This window comes from Antechinus flavipes, chromosome 2 (genome assembly GCF_016432865.1).
Source record: "Antechinus flavipes isolate AdamAnt ecotype Samford, QLD, Australia chromosome 2, AdamAnt_v2, whole genome shotgun sequence".
NCBI lineage: Eukaryota > Metazoa > Chordata > Mammalia > Dasyuromorphia > Dasyuridae > Antechinus > Antechinus flavipes.
In genome coordinates, this window is record NC_067399.1 from 331,138,623 (window position 1) to 331,161,844 (window position 23,222).

The window sequence follows — 23,222 nt, forward strand, 5'->3', positions numbered from 1 at the left end:
TTTACTTCCAACATCATAAAAATTTATGTTGCTGCCAGAGGAGACAATGTATTTGCTTTGAGGATTAAGTATAATTTAGATTCAGAATATTTTTAATATCTTGCATGTTTTGGAGTAATGCATAAAAAATTAAGAACAATATTTCTAGCCTATTTTATGACTTTGGTAAACTTTTTTTGGAATGCCAATGGGAAATGGTTTCTCTTAAGAAATGGTAATAGATTAATAGGGCTATTATAAGTGGAAAAAATTTAGTTTTATTGATATAGAATTGCTTAGCAAGGTATTCTAACAGATTTTATAAAATGAAACTCTTAAAACTTTTTAAAAATTGAGTCATATGTATTTTTATTTGAAATAGTCTACCAACATGTCCCATTATAAGTCATTGTCAAAAAATTCAGTCTGCAAATAGAATTGAATATTAAAAATAATATTATAATATTTCAAATAGAAGGAAAATATTTTCCTTATACATATGGTTCTTCTTCTTAGTTCTATTGCTTTCATTACTTTCTGTTAATGAATAGGATGTTATATTAGAGTTTTGTTTTGGAACAGGAGTAAAGTTTTCTGAGTACTCACATTGATTAAGTTATTTTTAAAAATTAAATTGTCTTTGAAATTTTTTTGTATTATGCCAGAATTCACAGGTTCTTTTCAGATATCATTGCTAGAGTTTTTGGATATTTTGTGACCAGTTTTCATGTGCATGATACAACAGTTTCTATAATTAAGAAATATAATTATCTTTATCCAGTGACATTTATCTTTCCTTGGCATTTTTTCCTCAAAAGATTTCTCTAAGTAGTTGTTGGTGATTCACTTTTCAGAATGTAAAACTGAGGTTTGTTATTGTTATTGTTTCTTCTTTTAAATAAGGATGGATCCCTATGAATGAAAAAAAAAAATCTTCCCAGACACCTAACTTTGAGTATGTTTAGGTTTTTATCGGGTGTTTTAATTATATTCTTTGCACTAATCTATTGATGTGATTATTGACATTTTTGTTTGTGAATATAGTCTATTGTTTTTATAATTTTCCTAATATCAAACTGATCCTGATTTCCTGATGTGAATTCAATCTGGTCATATTGTGTGATCTTTTCAAATATGTTACTGTGGAGGAAGCCTCTTTGCTAACAATTTTATTGAGTATTTTTGTGTTGACTTTAAATATGAATATTCATCTACATTCATTTATCTCTGTCTTTTTTGTTCAGACTATAATTTTATTATAGAAGAAATTTGTAGAATTCCATGTTTTTGTAAAACGAATCTAATGTTAAAGTTACAGTATTAAAGCCAGTACATAATTGAGCAAGATGATTTATAATTTCCTTTATGTCTTATTCATTTGTTTTAATTACTTCTTCATTTCTGATACTGCCATTTGGTTTTCCTCTTTCATTTAATTAGATTAGCTAATGTTTTTATTTATTTATTTTATTAGTTTTTTTTAAAAATGAAATTAGCTGCCTTAGTGCATTTTAAAATTGTTTTTCATTTACTTTTGTTAATGTCTTTGATTTTTAGAATTATTGTTTTTATGTTTAGTTGGGGTTTACATACTTTTGATATGTTGTTCTTTGTTATTTTCTTTGATTAACATTTGTACTGTTTTTTATGATTTATTCTTTGACTCATTGATTTTTTAAGGATGAAATGATTTCTTCTCCACATATATTTTAATATGTTTTTAAAGATCTTTTATTGATTGCAATTTTTATTACATTGTTGTATATAAAGAATATTTAATATTTTGAGTTTTATGAGTTTATTATACCTCAGTTTGTGACTAATTTGTGTCAAAGTATCAAAGTAAAGAAATGCATACGTTCCTTTCTCTTTCTATCTAGTAATTGCCAATGATCTATCACTTAGCTATTATGAAATTTTTTCAGATCTTTATTTCTTGTTTATCTTTTTATTAAACTGGTCTAATTCTATTTAAAAAAATTTTTAATAGCCTTTTATTTACAGGTTATATGTATGGGTAACTTTACAGCATTGACAATTGCCAAATCTCTTGTTCCAATTTTTCCCCTCCTTCCCCCCCCCCCTTCCCCCAGATGGCAGGATGACCAGTAGATGTTAAATATATTAAAATATAAATTAGATACACAATAAGTATACATGACCAAACCATTATTTTGCTGTACTAAAAGAATTGGTCTCTGAAATATTGTACATATGTGTAAGGAAAATATTTTCCTTCTATTTGAAATATTATAACATTATTTTTAATATTCAATTCTATTTGCAGACTGAATTTTTTGGCAATAACTTATAATGGTACATGTTGGTAGACTATTTCAAACAAATTGTATAACATCTTAGTGATTAAGAAATTAGTGATTAATGAAATGATCTCCTGGTCCTGCTCGTTTCACTCAGCATCAGTTCGTGTAAGTCTCTCCAGGCCTTTCTGAAATCCTCCTGTTGGTCATTTCTTACCGAACAATAATATTCCATAATATTCATATAAAATTGGTCTAATTCTAAAGGAATACTTTAATATCCCACATTATTGCCTTCTGTTTCTTCCTGTATTTTGAGTAATTTTTCCCCTCTTAATCACTAAGATGTTATACAATTTGTTCCATATAGAAAGTTCTGAATTTATTTTGTTGTTCATAATGCCAAAATGATACAATTTTCCTGTTTAATTCTTTTAACCATGTTTATTTTTAGTTTTGCTTGTTTCACTTAATATTTGCTTCACTTTGCTTTTTTGAGTTCACTGGAGGCATAATAAATTCTGCTCAAATCTTTATTTTAATTCTTTGTGAATCTTTATGTTTTGTATTCCTTGTAAACAATATTCTTGGATTTTACTTTCTAATCCATTCTCCTTTGCTTTTCTACTGTATGATTGAATTCTTCTTATTCCTATTCCAATATGATTGTTTGTTGTCTGTTTCCCTCAATCAGATTCTTTTATTCTTTCTCTTTTTTCCTCCTAGCCTGAGGAAGAGGGGAAAAGTGAGAGAAAGAAGAGCAGAAAGAAACAAAGAAAAAATATAATTAGAACTAATGATCTCCAATTGAAACAGGCTGCTTCTTATCTTTCTTTTTTCCCTTTTATTTCTCTCTTTATTTAATAAAGATGATCCATCTCTAAATCTGAAATTTTCTTTGCCCTAATAAAAACTCTCAAACCCTTCTTTCCTCTTCTTTTGCATGCTTGTTTTGCTTGAGTTTAATACAATTCTTCAGTAAAACTCTGTGTATATATTCAGTTTTCCTTTGTGTCTTCCAGACAACAGCAGAGATCAGGTTTGCATATTATCTTTTTACTACCTGATTATAAGAAATTATAAATGCCATCTTCTTTTTTATTTCTCCCTTAGTATATCCCTCTTCTCCATTTTCTCTCATTTCTTAAGTCTTGTCAAAATAACCAAAGAAAAATCTACTCCCAAGTCCTCTGTGGTATTTAAACTCCTTCTTTCATAGAGGTAAATATTAATCATTTTTTCCCTTATTCAAATGTAAGCATATGATGTGGGGGTGGAGTTAGAAAAAGAAAGTATAGGGTTTGTGAGTTCTATTAAAAAAAATCAATAAAATAATTTGAGTATGTGTGTGAAAGCTGGGCTCCTCTACGGCCATTCACTTTTTCATCTTAAGTAGAAGTCAAAATGTTTTATTTAGCGATTGCTAGAGAATTATATAAAATTATATTTAAGTAGATGTAACATCCTTTATAATTGCCAAATATACATGTATACTAGAGATGTGTGCCTGCTGGTTGGGGTGGAAAGTCTTCCTGTGTTCTGTACCTTACTTAGGGGTAAACTGGACCCAACAGATACAAGGGGATTTCATTTTGTCCTGTTAAATCCTAATTGGGAAGGGTAGAATCAGCACCAGGAGTCCAATGCAGACTGTACCAATGCAGACTGACCTCAATAAACTAGGATCAGGCCTCACTATGACTGAATCAAGGGAAGTAGTGGTAGTTTCAGGCCTCTCAGTCCACAGATGGTAATGGGATCACACAGTAATTCAGAAGGATATTTGTAGAGGTTCCTTTTCTAGCACCAGGGGCAGGAATTTATTGTATTACCTATACTTGGATCTGGGTAACAGTACTGGGTCTTAGTCCCAGTGTAGAGATGTACAGTGGAGCTTGCAGCCATAAGGAAACTCCCAGTCATAGTTTCAGGATTGAAGAGTGCTTTTGTGGTCACTCATAAACTTGTGCAGAGTCCAGGAGAATAGAAACACACCTTTCCCTAAATCATACCTACTTTGGAAGAGCCAAATATTTACAGCCTTCAGAATTACCTTTGAAATAGCTGTGGAAAAGGAAATGAGAGGAAGTAGAGAGGAGAGCGCGTGAACCTTATTTTCATTGAAATTAGCTCAGAGGGAGGGTGATATACTTACTCAGTTGGTGGTAGAAATCTGTATTCCAATCAGATCAGGTATGTAGGGGGAGGGCTGATAGAAGAGAGACTATTTTAAAGGAGGCAAAAATCAGAAACAAAATACTTTTGAGAATGGACAGGGTAAAAGGAGAAATTAAGATAAAGGGGGAAAATAGAATGAAGGGAAATACATAGTTGGTAGTCCTTACTGTGAAAAGAAATTATTTTTGAGGTGAATTCCTTTGATAAAGACTTCATTTCTCAAACACATATAAAATGGACCAAATTTTATAGAAATAAAATTGATAATTTTATCAATATATATTAGACAATTTTATCAATCGATAAAAGGTAAAAAGATATAAACTGACAGTTTTCAGACAAAATAACCAAAGCTGTCTATATAATCACATGAAAAAATCCTGATGAGAGAAATGCAAATTAAAAGAAGTCTGAGCTACTGCCTCATACCTGGAAGATCGGCTAATAAGTAAGAAAAAGAAAATGACAGATGTTGGAGGGGATGGAGGAAAATTAAAATGCTAATGGAATATTACTGAAGTGGGGTACTGATTCAGCCATTCTGGAAAACAATTTGGAACTATAAGGGCTTATTTAACCATGCATACTCTCGGACCTAACAAATCTACAACTAGGTCTGTATTCCAAAGAGATAAAAGGGAAAAAAGAAAAGGACTCATCTGATTTATATTGACTATTTAGTGATGTTCATGTATAAAATTAACTTTTGGATTATTAAAAGAGTGTCAAGAGTTAACTTGACAAAACTCTGTTGGTTTCTGCTCTGCTTCATTTTGTATTCCAAGACCAACCTTTTCAATTATTCTAATTGTTTTTGTTTTGTTTTGTTTTGTTTTGTTTTTGCTGAGGCAGTTGGGGTTAAGTGACTTGCTCAGGGTCGCTCAGGTTGGAAGTATTAAGTGTCTGAGACCAGATTTGAACTTAGGTCCTCCTGACTTCAAGGCTGGTACTCTAAACACTGAGCCACCTAGTTGCCCCCTCTAATTGTCTTTTGATTTCTTATTTTAGCATTAAACTCCCCTGTGATGAATGTGAAAACTGTTTTGGTATTATTTCTAGAAGATGTTATAGGTCTTCAGAGAAATAAGTATCTTTGGACTCATGAGCATCAGTGGTTAAAGGATAGACTTGTCTCACTGTGATATTGAATATTTTTGCCTTGGATTAAAACAGATATAATTCTGAAATTTTTGAGAGTATATACCAGTACTACTTTTCTCACTCTATTTCTTCTAAGGATTCTTGTTCACAGTAGCATATATAATGATCATTAAAATTATATTCACCCAATTCTATCTATTTAAATTCACTGACACAAAAGGTGTTGATGTTTAAACTTTCCATCTCCTGTTTGACTAAATTCAGTTCACCTTACTTCATAAAACTTACATTCCAGGTTCTTGTGCAATGTTGATCTTTGCAGCATCAGACTTTCCTTTTATCACCAGATATAACCACATAGGAGCTGAGGGACTTATCTTCTGTCATCATATCTTTTATCATTTTAACACTGTCCATGGAATTTTCTTGGCAAAGATACGAAATTGGTTTGCTGTTTCCTTCTCCAATGGATGTCTTTTGTCTAAATTCTCAAGTATGACCGGTTTATCTAAGATAACCCTCCATGGTATACCTAGTTACATTGAGTTGTACATGCACCTTTACCACAATAAGGCAATGATCCAGGAGGAAAACTTTCATAGTGACTGTAACCATTCATGTTGCTGCAATAGAACTGGTTATTCCACACAAATATACATATACAGATATTTTCATCCATCCATTCATTCATTCATTCATTCATTCAGAACAACTATATCAAATGATCACATGAGAGCAAGATAGTGAAGCTGCTTATTTCCTCAAACTTTTCCATTCCCCAAAGTTGAAAATAAAAGTCTCTGCTAATTAGAAATTAAATAAAGCATTAATGCATAAGATTAGAAAACAGAAATATTAGTAAAGGTTAAAAAAAATAACATGAACTAATATGGGAATATGTAAAATGCTTAGAGGTCTCCTCAGTTCTCCCCTCCTTCCTTCAACATAACCAGGTGCAGTGAGCATCAAACAATATTGTAGTTTTATGTTTCAATGTCTGATTTTGGTGATCTAATCTTTTATGAGAGTGACTTCAAAATCCCCACCTGCACCCACAAGATATGACAAATTGATTGTGCATATCCACAAGAATGAAATATAAAGAAACTGGAAGCTGAAAGATATGATTAAATTCCGATGTATTGTGCTTAAAAGTTGATGTTAATGTACTGAGTCACATTCAAAATATAGTTGTTTTAAATACCTGCCTTAATAGTGGCATTTGGACTATTACAATCTCTAGCAATCATGTAGGTATACCCTTAAATTATATTCTTTTTTTTTTGTACCTGTTGTGTGCACCTGTAACCAAGGTGATTCTTCCTTTAATTCATAATTCATTTTTTACTAAAATAAATTATTTTTATTGGTAACTTATTTCTTACATCATCATAGTTATCCTTTTTCCCTAACTCTTCACCTCTCAGAGAGTCATCCCACTTAATAAATAATATTTTTTAGAGAAGGGGAAAATAAACAGAACTGATGGACTATAAAAAAGTAAAAAAAATCCACAAGATATTATATATTTGGAAAGAGGTCAAAAACATGTAATATCCGTGAAACTCCCACCTCAATCAAAGGATGAGTTGAGGGTGACCTCTCATAGCTCTTCATTCAATTTTATGATTTAGTTTTATTTACTTTTGATTCTTTGGTATGTGATTCTTTCTATGTACATTGTTATAGTTAATTATATATATTATTTTATTCACGTTGCTTACTTATGCAACAATTAATATAGATCATTACATGTTTCACTGTATTCATCACATGCATCATTTCTTACAGAACAGTAATGTTCCATTCATGTACCATAATTTATTTAGCCATTTAATAGTTGGTGGGCATCTACTTTGAATTCGATTCTTAACTACCAAAAAAGTTGTGTTAAAATTGTTTTGGAATATATGAGTGCTTTTTTTCCTTATCAGTGGCTTCCTTAGAATATGAACCTAGTAATAAAATCTCAGATTTGGAAGCTATGATCATTTTAGTCACTTGATTTCCACATTTCCAAATTGCTTTTTACATGGCTTTGCCATTTCAAAGTTCCAACAAACAGTATATTAATGTGCCTGTCATTCTATAATCCTCCCAACACTTGACTTTTACCAATTTTGCCAGTTTGCTGGGTCTGAGGAAAAACCTTCCAGTTGTTTTGATTGGCATTTCTTTTACTAGTGCTTTAAAGAATTCTTTTGTGTGGTTATGAATACTTAGCAGTTATTTTGAGAATTGTTCATTTCCTTTGATTACATATCTATTGGGTAATAATTATTAGTCTTATATGTATTTATTAAGTGTTTATATATCTTGGATATCAAGTCCAAATCAGAGAAATTTAATGCAAAGATTTTAAATGGTTGGTAGACTTCTCTTGTAAATCTGTTAGGACTAGGAGTTTATCATGTGGTAGTTTCTTTATAATTCTATTATATTTTTGAAGGTATCCACTACTTCGTTTGTGTTTTTGATTTTGATTGCATTTAATTGCAAAATATATTCTAATTATTTTTATTTCTTTGGGGTTTTTCATTATTTTATATTACTCATTTGGTATTTTACTCATTTGACTTTCTCCTTTCTTCTTAATCATATTAATAGCTAACATTTTATTTATCAATTTTATTACTCTCTTCAAAAAACCACTTTAAGTTTTATTTATCATTTCTATGGGTTTTTTTGGTTTGTATTTATTTCTCCTTTAATTTTTAGTATCTTTTCATTGATATTTATTTTCAGTTTGTTTATTGGCTTTCTCATTTTATAAAATAAACATTCATTTCATAATACCCTCTTTCTCTTTTGTTAAAATAAATTTGTAAGGATATGATCCTCTATCTTCTCACTCTTCAAGCCAAGGACTGCTGTAGCTGCATCCTGGAAATTTTTGTTGTTTTATCATTATCATTTACTTTCATATAACTGTCGTTCCTATGATCCACCCATTCTTTTAGGATTTCATTGTTAAGTCTCTATTTGAGTGTATATCTTTTGTTTGTGGCCCTAAAGTAATTTCTCTTGTATTGTTTTACAGTCTTAAAGGATGTATTAATTATTTCTGCCTTGTCTCCCTCCCCCCCCAATATCTCTGTGCCTTTATATATAAACAGTTTTTGTTGTCTCACTTTTCATTCATTTTCTCTCTACTACAAAAATTCATGGGGTAGTTGGTTAAGTCACACAGTGGATAGAATGACAGGAATGGAGTCAGAAACTCAGTTTCTTTGAATTCAAATCTGGTCTAAGGTACTTAATAGCTATGTGAGCATGGACAAATCATTTGCCTTAGTTTCTTATCTATAAAATGAGCTGGAAAAGTAAATAGCAATGCCTTTCATTGATATGAATACCCCAAATGTAGTCACAAAGAGTTGGACACAACTGAAGACTAGGCAATAATTATACCTTCATTTTCATATTTATGATCCTTTAGTTATCTATCTTTAGTTTTCTGTATTGCTCCTACATTAACAACTTCCAGTGCATCTATCTATTCCAGGCTCTCTTGTCTAGGAAATTTCTATCACTGTCTTGTAGAACTTTCTCAATAGATTCCCTTTTATCATTGGACTACTCCATAATGATAGGGCCCCTTTCTTACCATAGTGCTCTGTACCCTCTGCAGGTTACCTTCCTCTCCTTCTCTTCCCTCTTCCCCTCTCCTACCTCCTCCACCTCCCACTTTACCTCAAAATTCTTTCCTTAGTCCTATTCTCATCCAGATGCCGATTGCCTCCAGGAATTCCATTTCTCCTCACAACTTGGATGAGTAGACTTTTGAAGCATGACATCCCTCAGGCTACACTAAACCTAAAGTTCTTGTTTCCTTAGAATATTACTGTTATTGTGTACAGTGTTCTTCTAGAATCGTTCATTTTAATAAATCTTCCCAGGTTTTTCTGAAATTACCTACTTATTATTTCTTTGAACATAATATTTCATCATAATCATGTTCTACAACTTGTGTGACCATTTCCTAATTGATAGGAATCTCAATTTCCAATTCATTGTCACCACAAAAAGAGCTGCTCTATCTATCTATGCACACATATATACATGTGTACTTTTAATATGTAGGTCCTTTTTCTCTTTTTAAAAAATATATCTTTTTGGGGTACAGACTTAGTAGTGGTATTACTAGATCAAAAGGTATGTAAAGTTTTACAGCCTTTTAGGCATAGTTCCAACTCAATCAGCAGTGTATTTGATATTCTTATTTTTCTAGATTTTCTCCAGCATTTGTCTTTTTCCTTTCTTCTTAATCATATTAATAGCTAACATTTTATTTATCAATTTTATTACTCTCTTCAAAAAACCACTTTAAGTTTTATTTATCATTTCTATGGGTTTTTTTGGTTTGTATTTATTTCTCCTTTAATTTTTAGTATCTTTTCATTGATATTTATTTTCAGTTTGTTTATTGGCTTTCTCATTTTATAAAATAAACATTCATTTCATAATACCCTCTTTCTCTTTTGTTAAAATAAATTTGTAAGGATATGATCCTCTATCTTCTCACTCTTCAAGCCAAGGACTGCTGTAGCTGCATCCTGGAAATTTTTGTTGTTTTATCATTATCATTTACTTTCATATAACTGTCGTTCCTATGATCCACCCATTCTTTTAGGATTTCATTGTTAAGTCTCTATTTGAGTGTATATCTTTTGTTTGTGGCCCTAAAGTAATTTCTCTTGTATTGTTTTACAGTCTTAAAGGATGTATTAATTATTTCTGCCTTGTCTCCCTCCCCCCCCAATATCTCTGTGCCTTTATATATAAACAGTTTTTGTTGTCTCACTTTTCATTCATTTTCTCTCTACTACAAAAATTCATGGGGTAGTTGGTTAAGTCACACAGTGGATAGAATGACAGGAATGGAGTCAGAAACTCAGTTTCTTTGAATTCAAATCTGGTCTAAGGTACTTAATAGCTATGTGAGCATGGACAAATCATTTGCCTTAGTTTCTTATCTATAAAATGAGCTGGAAAAGTAAATAGCAATGCCTTTCATTGATATGAATACCCCAAATGTAGTCACAAAGAGTTGGACACAACTGAAGACTAGGCAATAATTATACCTTCATTTTCATATTTATGATCCTTTAGTTATCTATCTTTAGTTTTCTGTATTGCTCCTACATTAACAACTTCCAGTGCATCTATCTATTCCAGGCTCTCTTGTCTAGGAAATTTCTATCACTGTCTTGTAGAACTTTCTCAATAGATTCCCTTTTATCATTGGACTACTCCATAATGATAGGGCCCCTTTCTTACCATAGTGCTCTGTACCCTCTGCAGGTTACCTTCCTCTCCTTCTCTTCCCTCTTCCCCTCTCCTACCTCCTCCACCTCCCACTTTACCTCAAAATTCTTTCCTTAGTCCTATTCTCATCCAGATGCCGATTGCCTCCAGGAATTCCATTTCTCCTCACAACTTGGATGAGTAGACTTTTGAAGCATGACATCCCTCAGGCTACACTAAACCTAAAGTTCTTGTTTCCTTAGAATATTACTGTTATTGTGTACAGTGTTCTTCTAGAATCGTTCATTTTAATAAATCTTCCCAGGTTTTTCTGAAATTACCTACTTATTATTTCTTTGAACATAATATTTCATCATAATCATGTTCTACAACTTGTGTGACCATTTCCTAATTGATAGGAATCTCAATTTCCAATTCATTGTCACCACAAAAAGAGCTGCTCTATCTATCTATGCACACATATATACATGTGTACTTTTAATATGTAGGTCCTTTTTCTCTTTTTAAAAAATATATCTTTTTGGGGTACAGACTTAGTAGTGGTATTACTAGATCAAAAGGTATGTAAAGTTTTACAGCCTTTTAGGCATAGTTCCAACTCAATCAGCAGTGTATTTGATATTCTTATTTTTCTAGATTTTCTCCAGCATTTGTCTTTTTCCTTTTCTATTGTGTTAGTAAATCTGAGATTTGTGAAGTGGTATCTCAGAGTTGTTATAATTTGCATTTCTGTAATTAGTAATGATTTAGAGTGTTTTTTCATGTAATTTTTTATAATCTTTTTTAAACTACCTGTTCCTTCTTTTGACCATTTATCAACTGGGGAGTGGCCTTTATTTTTTATAAATTTGGCTCAATTCCCTCTATATTTGAGAAATGAAGCCTTTAGCAGAAAAACTTGGTGTAAAATCTCTTCTCCCTCCTCTTTCTGTTTTCCTTCTAATTTTGGCTGCATTAGTTTTATTTGTGCAAATTTTAATTTCATGTAATCAAAATGATCCTTTTTACTGCCTGGGATCCTCTCTATATCTCATTATTTCATAAGCTCTTCCCTTCTTTATAAATATGACAAGTACATTATTCCTATTGTTCTCCTAATTTACCTAATATCATGCTTTATTCTTTATCACTTATCCATTTTGACCTCATCTTGGCAAACAGTGTAAGATATTGGTCTGTGCCTAATTTCTGCCAAACTACTTTCCATTTTCTCAGCAGTTTTTGTCAAATGGAGTTCTTACCCCCAAAGTTGGATCTTTCAATTTATCAAATACTAGATTACTATGGTCATTGTGTATTGTATACTAAATCTATTCCACTAACTGACCCTTTATTTTTATCTAGTAACAAATTGTTGATGATTATTGATTTGTAATAGCTTGAAATCTAGTACTACTAGGTTGCCTTCCTTCATATTTTTTCATTGATTTCCTTAATCTTCTTCATCTTTTCTTTCTTCCATATGAATTTTGTTTTTGTTTTTCCTAATTCTATAAAATAGTTTTTTGGTACTTTAATTTGTATGGCACTAAATAAGTAAATTTACTTAAGTAGAATTGTCATTTTTATTCTATTGGCTCTGCCTACTCTGAATATTTCTCCAGTTGTTTAGATCTGATTATATTTGTATGAAGTGTTTTATAATTTTGTTCATGTATGTAGTCTGGGTTTGTTTTGGCAGACTATGGGTTTTTGTGTTTTTGGATTCTGTTTGTCTTAAACCAAGCATCAGCTGAAATTGTTTTATCTTTAGCACATAATTTCTGTTTTAAAGAAGTTTGTGAGGTCATGGCTGGGAGAGGGAATGTCTAGTTCACTATCCTGTTGTTCATGTGATGTTAAAGCCATTTGTAATTTCTTTTTAATGTAAATCATCTGATCTTAAATCTTCAAAGAAATTCTTTAGTATTTTATCAGCATTACTTCTCCCATAATTTAGAAAATTTTGACTATATAACTTATATGATTATAATTGTGGATATTATGTAGCTTTCTGACTTAGATTCATTCATTGAATTTTCTTTGAGTTTTTTTTACTCAAGTATCTGTTATAAATACATATTCAATTTTAATGCCCATTTTATTTACTTTTTTGGTTAAAGGAGAGTATAAAGTTTAATTTATTTATTGTTTAGGAAAACTGTTTATATTTTCAAACTAAAGTTCAGAAATGCTTATATGTCATTTTATTTTATTTTTCTTAATAGTATTTTCTTTTTCTAAATACATGTAAAGATACTTTTAAACATTCATTTTTGTAAAACTTTGTGTTCTAATTTTTTCTCCCTTCCATCTTTACTTAACCCTTTCCCTAGATAGCAAGCAATCTGATATGTTAAATATGTGCAATCTTTTAAAGCATATTTCCATATTTGTCATGTTGTGCAAGAAACATCAGACCAAAATGGGGGGAAAAAAAAGAGAAAGAAAAAAACAACAAAAAAGGTGAGAATATATGCTTTGATCTGCAATCAGTCTCCATAGTTCTCTCTCTGGATGTGGACAGCATTTTCCACCCCAAGTCTATTGGTATTGTCTAGGATTACTGCATTGCTGGAAAGAGCTAAATCCATCATAGTTGATTATCAAACAATCTTGCTGCTAATGTGTACAATGTTCTCCTAATTCTACTCATTTTATTCAGCATCAGTTCAAGTCTTTTGAGGCTTTTCTGAAATTAGCCTCCCCATCATTTCTTATAGAACAATAATATAATATTCCATTATATTCTCCAATTGATGAACATTCACTCACTTTTCAGTTCCTTGCTGCTACAACATTTTTGTGTGTCATTTTAAATCATACAGCTATCAGTTTTTGGCCTGGCTTTCCTTTAGAATTCATTTTCTTTGGCCTCAGAGAACCAAAAAACAAGTAAAATGTAGAAGTTACAAAAAAAGGTAAATTATACCTTGAGGTCAAAAAAAAAACTTCATATTTTAAATGGCCCTTTCCAAAAATAGATGAGACAACCTCTAGAAGTAGTGATTTCCCTCTCATTGTTGGTATTCAAATAGGCTGGGAAGCCACTTGAACAATCAGTATGTTTTGGTTATGGGTTGAACTAGATGGCTGAAGGAGCCCTTTTCAGTTCTAAAGTCCATGACCCTTTTAATTCTTTTCCTTAATTAGTTGAATTCAACTAACATCTCTCTCCTAAAAGTGTTTAGATTTTATATTTGTGAATTAATTGGTAAGACTATTTGAAATTTGGACTGTTCAGACCAGGGGTCCTCAAACTACGGCCCATGGGCCTGATGTGGCAACTGAGGATGTTTATCCCCCTCACCCAGGACTATGAAGTTTCTTTATTTAAAGGCCCACAAAACAAAGTTTTTGTTTTTACTATAGTCCAGCCCTCCAATAGTCTGAGGGACAGTTGAACTGGCTCCCTACTTAAAAAGTTTGAGGACCCCTGGTTTAGATAAAGACAAAATGACAAAGTGATAGGAAGCAGTATGGTAAACTTCTGCATACAAATTCCTCCAAACATATCTCATCCAAGAAAATTCACCAAACTATATCCTGATTATCCAGTCCAGCATAGCATTGGCAAAAAGACAGGAAGGTCTATAGACCCTGGGGATCTGGTAGAACTAGGCATAAAAACTAGAGGTTCTAACCCTATGAACCAATTCTAGACTCATACCAGGATATCACAACAGAAAGAGATGGCGAATTGGCAGCTTTGTAGCCCACTACTCATTTCTTTTTCACAGATGGCAGGTAGCATGAGAATGGACCTGCTCAAAATGGCTGTGTACCTGTGAAGGAAGCGCAAGGAAGGAAAAAATTCAGAAGCTAGCAGCAGCCATGCTTTGGCTTGAATCACAGACTCAGAGGAGGTCCTAACTTCTAGCATGTAACCCAACTTTTAAAAGAGTAACTAACGCAACAATTCTAGACTAAAGAGGAGCTTACAATTCTGTTACTCTAAATGAGAAGAGTTTTCTAGATGGCTTGTAGAGGTAAAGTCCTCGTAGTACTCTGTACTTGTAAAGTATTTGCAGTGTCCAAATCAGGGAAGCAGAAATCAGTTTGCTATGCATCAGGCCACTTTGTGAGTATTGAAAGCTTGCAGTTCCCCAGTCTGTCTCTGAGATCCTGAAACAATACAATACTCAGTAAAACAGTAGTAGGACAGCCCAGACATTCCCTACAGGCTCAGCTCTAAAATCAAATTCAAAGTTCAGAAGTAGGCTGGTAGAATTGGTAAACAAACAAAAAAAAGAATCCTAACATAATGAATTATCATGGTGACATAGATGACTGTTACTCCAAAACATGTACAATCAGTGCCTTAGAGAAAAACAGTACGGGAACAAACTCAACTAGAATTCCTGGGAGAGATGAGGTTTTTTTTTTTTTTTTTTTTAATTTTAATGTTTTCATAAATAAAAGTGCTTAAGGAAAAGACTGGAAAAAAGATGAGAGTTTTTGAAATATTCAGAAAGGGAATTGACAGATTTGTATAAGACACACAAAACCTTGCACAGAAGTAAAGAGCAACAGAAAAAGATAAACATGAATGAACAGTGATAAAAGTTTAAATGAGGATAAATTTCTAACATTCAAGTATGCAGAGATAATATGTGTATTTGATCAATAGGATCTTATATAGGAAGTTTGATTAGTTGATGTCTAGAAGAGGTTCTGCTATATCTTGATGATGTTAATGGGAAAAATTAGAAAGAGAGTACTAGAAGAAAATCCTGAGGGTGAGGTATGGAAAAAAAGAAGAAATTTGCCTGACTTCTCCCAAATTCCACACAAAATAACTTTTAAATAATGCCTCAAAACAAATTCTAGAATGACAAAAACCACAAAAGGATGAGATGAAACAATTTTCCAGCTAAAAACATCATAAAATGTCTGAGGAAAGGACTGTTGGATCAGAGTGAGAGTGTAGCACAGTCCAGTGCAGGCTGAACCAGTGCAAACCAGAAGCAGGAAGAGGGACAACTGAATCAGCAGTGACAGCAGCTGCTTTAACAAGAACGTTTTTAGTTTATCTATTTTCCTATATTCCTTTCAGTACTTGTCATTTTCTTTTTCTACCATGTTAACCAATCTGATAGGTGTGAGTTGGTATCTCAGAGTTTTTTTAATTTGCGTTACTTTAATTATTAGTGATTCAGAGCAATTTTTTCATAACTTGTTAACTTTCATTTTTCTAAAAAACTGTCTATTCATATCCTTTGACCATTTTATCAACTGGGAAATGGTTCTTATTTCTAAACATTAGGCTCAGTTCTCTGCGTATTTGAAAAATGAGACTTTTATCAGAGAAATTTACTGTAAAATATTCTCCTAGTTCCCTAGGAGTTTTTTTTTAATGTTGGCTGAATTGGTTTTGTTTGTGCAGAAAATTTTTTATTTCATATAATTAAAACGATCCATTTTATTTCCCATGATCTCCATATCTCTTTTGGTTACAGACTCTTCTCCTGTCCATAGATATGATAAGTGAATTTTTTTTTCCATGCTTCACTAATTTTCTTATATCATTTTTCAGTGTTTAAAAAGTAGAGGGCTTAAAGAAAGGCAAATGATAAAACAAAAATATTTGAGAAAATTCTTCATGTTACTGATTAGAGATAAGTCTTTAAGAATAAATTATATTGCCTCACTTGGGAGGAAAGACTGCTAATTTTAACAGGAAATGGTAGTGTGAGAAATCTCACTTCAAGGAAAATTTTGCCCCTCTCTGCCTCCCATTAAAAAAAAAAAAATCCAGCTAATTGAAAGAAAATCTCATGGCAGAAGTTAAGGAAAAAATATTTCCTTAGAGTGTAACTCAGGATAACAGCGCCCTCTAAATTAAAAGTATCTGGAATAAAGATTTTGAGAATGCAGTTTATTTTGCCTTGTTCAGAAACAATAAAGCATATCAATTTGTAATTTGGCTACTTTTACTTTTAGTAAAAATAAGATATGTGAAAAATCATACACCAAAATGAGCAAACTTCTTTTTCCTGGTTTCTGCTTATAAGATTTATGGGTACCTAAAATAAGGCCTTGAAAAATATATAGTGTATGTTAGAATTTGCTAACTAGTCAGAGTAGTTATCTACAGGTTTCAAAACTCAACTGAGCTTGACTTTTAGAAATAGACTTGGCAAAAGCCTTATGCTTTTGTAAAGGTGTATATGAAATGATACTGACCTTTGCCAGAAACCCCAGGAATTCCTTTCAGAGATGTACTTATGTAACAGTCATAAAGAAATTAAAACAACACAGATGTGAATTAATGTGGAAAAATAGGCAAAACACTAAATTCTCATTGTGTGGTTTTAGTGTGGCCGATCCTTTAAAATGTTTTGGTATACCACAATAATTAAGGGATTTAAGCTACTCTATTTTAAAAATCTTATTTAATATTTTATTTTTTCCCAATTACATGTAAAAACAATTTTAATACTCTTAAAAATTTTTTTTGAGTTCCAAATTCTGCTCCCCTCCCTGACCTTGAGAAGGCAAGCAATTTGACATAGGTTTCAGAACATATTTCCACGCAAGTCATTCTGTGGGGGGAAAAAAAACAGACCCAAAAAAAGGGTTATTAGCTAGTTTCAAAATAAAAGACCACAGTTGAGTGCCAACAATAAAGTATTTTTTTTTAATTAGAATTAAAATAAGTTGCTATGGTGAATATAGGTTGAAAGCTTCAAAAGTAACCACTCTGTGTTATTCAAGAGCATAATAAACTTTTAACTATAATTATCCTAATTGTTGTAGAAGTCATTCTTTTATTCCATTTTCAGATATGTTTAATGTAAATGAGTACAAAAAGGAAGTTAACATTCTGATATGCAAAAGAGCATTCTAAACCTACCTGAGTTCAGTACTAAAAATAAAATGTCTCAGGACTAATTCATACATGGAAATAAATATTGTTTATTTCCCTGGTATAACCATTAAGCAAGAAATACTGTTTTCAAACTATAATTAATCACTTTAAAAATAAACCTTTTCATATTGATGGCATAAATGAGTATAACTGTTTATTACATTTACCTATAAAAGCTGAACTGTTTTATATACTCTTTATGGAACCAGTGCACAGTCATAAATTAAAAGATGCAACTGTTTTGGATATTTTACGGGTGATCCTATGTTTTCCTGCCAGCAGTGCAGCTGTTTTAAGTTTCTCAGGTTAACATAAAAAGCCTTGCACACAGTTCAAGTTTATGCTTGAGTTGCCAAGCCAGAAGTAGAATGACTCAATTTTCCCAAGAGTAAGTTAGACCAACATGTGATGAATCAAAATAGTGAGTTTAAGCTCAGTGGTTTGCATTATAACTGTGAAACCAGTTCTCATTTGTGATAGTTGGCTTCTCAAGGTTAACAAGCATTCTACTGGAGTACTTGTCTATCCATGACTTTACAATTATTAAAATTGAGACATTGTTTTTCTCATTGAAGAAAAAGAAAGTGAAGGTGAATACATACAGCCTATGCTAGTGATTAGATGTAAGTAGTTCAGAAATATATGAAGGGATATAAATTGTTAACATGATAAAGTTATTATTTCAACAGCAAAGGTTTTATTTGTTTGCTAGCAATTTGGTAGCCAATGTGAGAAAAATAGCTGGTTTATCCTACTCTATAAGCAAGTTTTTAAACTTTCCAAAACTGGAAACAGTCCCATCTTTTCTCATGCATCAGACTCCCAGTAATACCTTTACCCCGCAGTAAACCTTGTTGTAGCAGATACAATTTAAACCTTTGTCTGATATGAAAACATTTGCTTTGAGGAAATCCCTCTACAAGTCTCATAGAACCTAGAGTTTTGTGGATTTTAGAAGATATATTCTAATTAATCTGCTGGTGACTTCACAGAGGCAAAGGACCAGGTATTGTTCAGTCATTTCAGTTGGATCTGACTCTTTGTGACTTCATTTTGTGTGTGTGGGTGTGTGGTGGGGAGGGAACAAAGATAATGGAGTGGTTTGCCGCTTCCTTTTCCAGCTCATTTTATAAATGAGAAAACTGAGGCAAACAGAGTTATGTGATTTGTCCAGGATCATGAAGTTATTAAGTGTCTGACATCAGATTTGAACTCAGGAAGATGAATCTTCCATTAGATACAGAAATTGAAGCATTTTCTCTCCTTAAAACACAACTTACTTAAGTGCAAGATTCTGTACTCTCTTATTCTCACCATTTCTTTTTGTTGTATTGTAATTGTATTGAAAAATTGTAATCCTAGATTAGTTGATTCACTAGAAATGAAGTTGCAAATTCTCTGGATTGGGTTAAAATATTACCCAAACTAAGTAGACTATCTGCCATCTACTTCATCTTTAAATGTTTGCTTTGGTCAAAGAGAATAAAATAAATTACTAAAAGACAACCATGGACATGAAAAATATTATTTTCAATAATGATACTTAATAACTAGGCAACTCTTTTAATGAGAAAAAATTTTCCCCTTCCCTGTGTCAGCTCCAAAAATATATATCAAAAAACATTAAAAAAATAACTAAAAAATTTACTTAGTTTGGATAATATTTTAACCCAGTCCAGAGAATTTGCAACTTCATTTCTAGTGAATAAGCAATCAACTAATCTAGGATTACAATTTTTCTTTTTTTCTTTTTTTTTAATTTTATTTTATTTAATAATAATTTCGCATTGACAGAATCCATGCCAGGATAATTTCTACACGACATTATCCCTTGCAATCACTTATGTTTCGTTTTTTCCCCTCCCTCCCTCCTCCCCCAGGATGGCAAGCAGTCCTATATATGCTAAACATGTTGCAGTATATCCTAGATACAATACATATTTGCAGAACCGAACAGTTCTCTTGTTGCACAGGGAGAATTGGATTCAGAAGGTAAAAATAACTCGGGAAGAAAATCAAAAATGCAAATAGTTCACATTCATTTCCCAGTATTCCTTCTTTGGGTGTAGCTGTTTCTGTCCATCATTTCTCCAATGAAACTCAGTTAAGTCTCTTTGTCAGAGAAATCCACTTCCATCAGAATACATCCTCATACAATATCGTTGTCAAAGTGTATAATGATCTCCTGGTTCTGCTCATCTCACTTAGCATCAGTCCATGTAGGTCTCTCCAAGCCTCTCTGTATTCATCCTGCTGGTCATTCCTTACAGAGCAATAATATTCCATAACATTCATATACCACAATTTACCCAGCCATTCTCCAATTGATGGGCATCCATTCATTTTCCAGTTTCTAGCCACTACAAACAGGGCTGCTACAAACATTTTGGCACATACAGGTCCCCTTCCCTTTTTTAGTATCTCTTTGGGGTATAAGCCCAATAGAAACACTGCTGGATCAAAGGGTATGCACAGTTTGATAACTTTTTGGGCATAATTCCAGATCGCTCTCCAGAATGGCTGGATTCGTTCACAATTCCACCAACGCGTTTTCCCGCATCCCCTCCAACATTCATCATTATTTTTTCCTGTCATCTTAGCCAATCTGACAGGTGTGTAGTGATATCTCAGAGTTGTCTTAATTTGCATTTCTCTGATCAATAGTGATTTGGAACACTCTTTCATGTGAGTGGTAATAGTTTCTATTTCTTCATCTGAAAATTGTCTGTTCATATCCTTTGACCATTTATCAATTGGAGAATGGCTTGATTTTTTATAAATTTGAGTCAGTTCTCTATATATTTTGGAAATGAGGCCTTTATCAGAACCTTTAATTGTAAAGATGTTTTCCCAGTTTGTTACTTCCCTACTAATCTTGTTTGCATTCGTTCTGTTTGTACAAAGGCTTTTTAATTTGATATAATCAAAATTTTCTATTTTGTGATTGGTAATGGTCTCTAGTTCATCTTTGGTCACAAATTTCTTTCTCCTCCACAAGTCTGAGAGATAAACTATCCTATGTTCCTCTAATTTATTTATAATCTCGTTCTTTATGCCTAGGTCATGGACCCATTTTGATCTTATCTTGGTATGTGGTGTTAAGTGTGGGTCCTTGCCTAATTTCTGCCATACTAATTTCCAGTTATAGGATTACAATTTTTCAATACAATTACAATACAACAAAAAGAAATGGTGAGAATAAGAGAGTACAGAATCTTGCACTTAAGTAAGTTGTGTTTTAAGGAGAGAAAATGCTTCAATTTTTTCTGATTTGAAAAAACCTCTCTAATACCTTTTAGTCCATTATAGAGGAATATTCTCTATTTATTATTTGTTATGGTCCAGAACTCTGTATTTGAAACAAGGATTCTTACAAGATGTTAAGTCAGTGGAATTGATAAGACAATGGTTATCTAGTTTAGCATGGTGATTAATAGTTCTCTAGTTCAGTGTGATTGATTTAATCTTAAAACAAATGATAATAGAGCATATAAACTGGGACAAACTCAGGCAGGGCAGATTCAGAGACAGATTCATTCCATCGTCCACCTTTGTGGTGGCTGGAGGCTGAAGCACAAGCCCTCAAACTCAGAGATTCATTCCATCTCATGTCATTATGGTGGCTCTCCTTCCACTGAAACCAAGACTCTTGAAGGCCTCCAAGAAAACTAGCCTAAGCCCCAGTCAAGGAGACAAGATTGTGAAGGAGATAATAAAGGATTTGTACTTTTACACCTGGATATTCTCCTGGTGATTACTGAACTGAAAGGAAGGCTGCTCCAAGACCTCCAGAAAACCAACCAGAACATTACATCAATTCTTGCTTATTCTAAGCCCTAAGAGATCTTTGAGCTACATTTTGTACTACATCATGCATTTATTAATTTTGGTATTGTTTATATGAAAGTCTTATTACTATATATTTCTGTTTAAAGTTATGCTCAGGGATGGCAGGTGTCAAGGAAGATATAGCATTGCTACCCAGTCAACACACTAGTTTGGCTTTGGTTCTTGTGATGAAGCTAGGAAACCTGGGTTCAAGTTCTAGCTCTGATGCATCTTGATCTTAGACAAGTCATTTAACTTCTCAGTGTTATAGGTAATAAGTATCTAGAAATTGCAGAGGTGGTGACATGTGAAAGTAAAGAGTTTCCTCAAGTAGGAGGTTCCCTTTACTAAGAAAATCACAGATACACTCACTATTTTCATATTTAAAAATTATGTGTTGAAGATTCAGTAATTCAGATTTAACTATCTTGACGTGTTGCTTTTACTTTTTGTATAACCCTATCAATTATTTTTTCCTTTTAGATATCTAAATCATGTCCGCGCTGCTTCACCACAGGATCTTGCTGGAGGCTATACTTCATCTCTTGCATGCCACCGAGCCTTACAGGATGCTTTCAGTGGACTTTTCTGGCCGTACAGTTAACCTGCACTTGCTTATTTACCAGTCTGTAAGGCTTAGAAATTGGAATGGAACCAGAATGTAGCCCAAGTAAAACAAACATGAAATGACCAAATGACCACCACATACAGTACAACTCAATATGAATGCTGCCACCCAGGGTAGTGACTTGAAATAGTGATAACACAGTGCCATGTAACTGGGAGATGCATTTTTGTAGAAGAAAATTCATTTTTATTTGATTTTCCTGAGAGGAATTGAAGCAATAAGCCACATCTAATGGAAGATATGAATAATTCAGCTATGTATACTTAAGGTTTAAAGACAGACTTGTAAATTTTTTTAAAAATAAAGCTAGACTTTATATTAAATTTTACAGTTTTACGCTTTTATTATAGTATTTTATTTGAACAGGTATTTAAATGCCATTTTCATGACCACATTAAGTTAATATTCAAGCCTATTCTTTCGCCTCATAAAATTTTTTTCTCTAGTGTCGTCTTCTCAGTACTAGTCTAGACTAAGTGAGTTTATTTCCTTCTACCAGCAGGATGTGGCAAGTAAAATCTGAACTATGATAATGATGTCACTCTCTCTCTCTCTCTCTAAATTAAAGCCTTTATGAGGCTTTAATTAAAAATTAAAAAGTGAGGCAAAGTTTGATTAAGGTGTTACAGTGAACCAGAGCTTAAACATGATAATCCAGAGAAGACATAGTCTTTTTACCAGTGGTAAAATTAAAGCCATGTCTTCACATTTAATCATGTGAAATTTATCTTCACATAAATAGCACCATTCAACTAAGATATAAAAGAATCATGACAAATCCCAGGAGATGGATTTGGGTTTAAAGTGAAATTTTACCTTTTGAACACTGCACTGAGCATGATGTATTTTTCTTATGGATAAGTTTTCATTCTACCAGAAAGAGATTTTGTAATATGGTAGAATTACTTGTAAGGGATTTTTTTGATTGATTAGATACAAAAAAAATTTGAAGCATCTGAACAAATAACAACAGTGGAATTTTTTTTAGCACTTTACAATACACAAAATATACTACTCACAACTACCTTATTTGTATAACAACAAACAATATTTTTTTTTAAATAAGGAAACAAATTTAAGGCTCAAAAAAGTGAATTGAATTGACCATACTAATCATTTAGTAACTAGT

General features: G+C 32.4%; 1 protein-coding gene and 1 long non-coding RNA gene across 4 annotated transcripts in view; one reads left to right on the forward strand and one right to left on the reverse strand.

The window, feature by feature from the left end:
* MNAT1 (MNAT1 component of CDK activating kinase) overlaps positions 1-22,421 on the forward strand; it is a 288,411-nt gene extending 265,990 nt beyond the window's left edge. The window contains exon 8 of one of the 2 annotated variants that reach the window (XM_051977776.1): positions 2,967-3,166. In XM_051977776.1, coding sequence (XP_051833736.1) covers positions 2,967-3,027 — 61 coding nt within the window. In that variant the 3' untranslated portion in view covers positions 3,028-3,166. Of the gene's footprint in view, positions 1-2,966; positions 3,167-21,948 lie in introns of those variants that run through there. The other variant, XM_051977775.1, reaches the window with a different exon arrangement.
* LOC127549600 (uncharacterized) overlaps positions 1-23,222 on the reverse strand; it is a 1,392,683-nt gene that overhangs the window by 543,049 nt on the left and 826,412 nt on the right. The gene's annotated exons all lie outside the window — the stretch shown is intronic.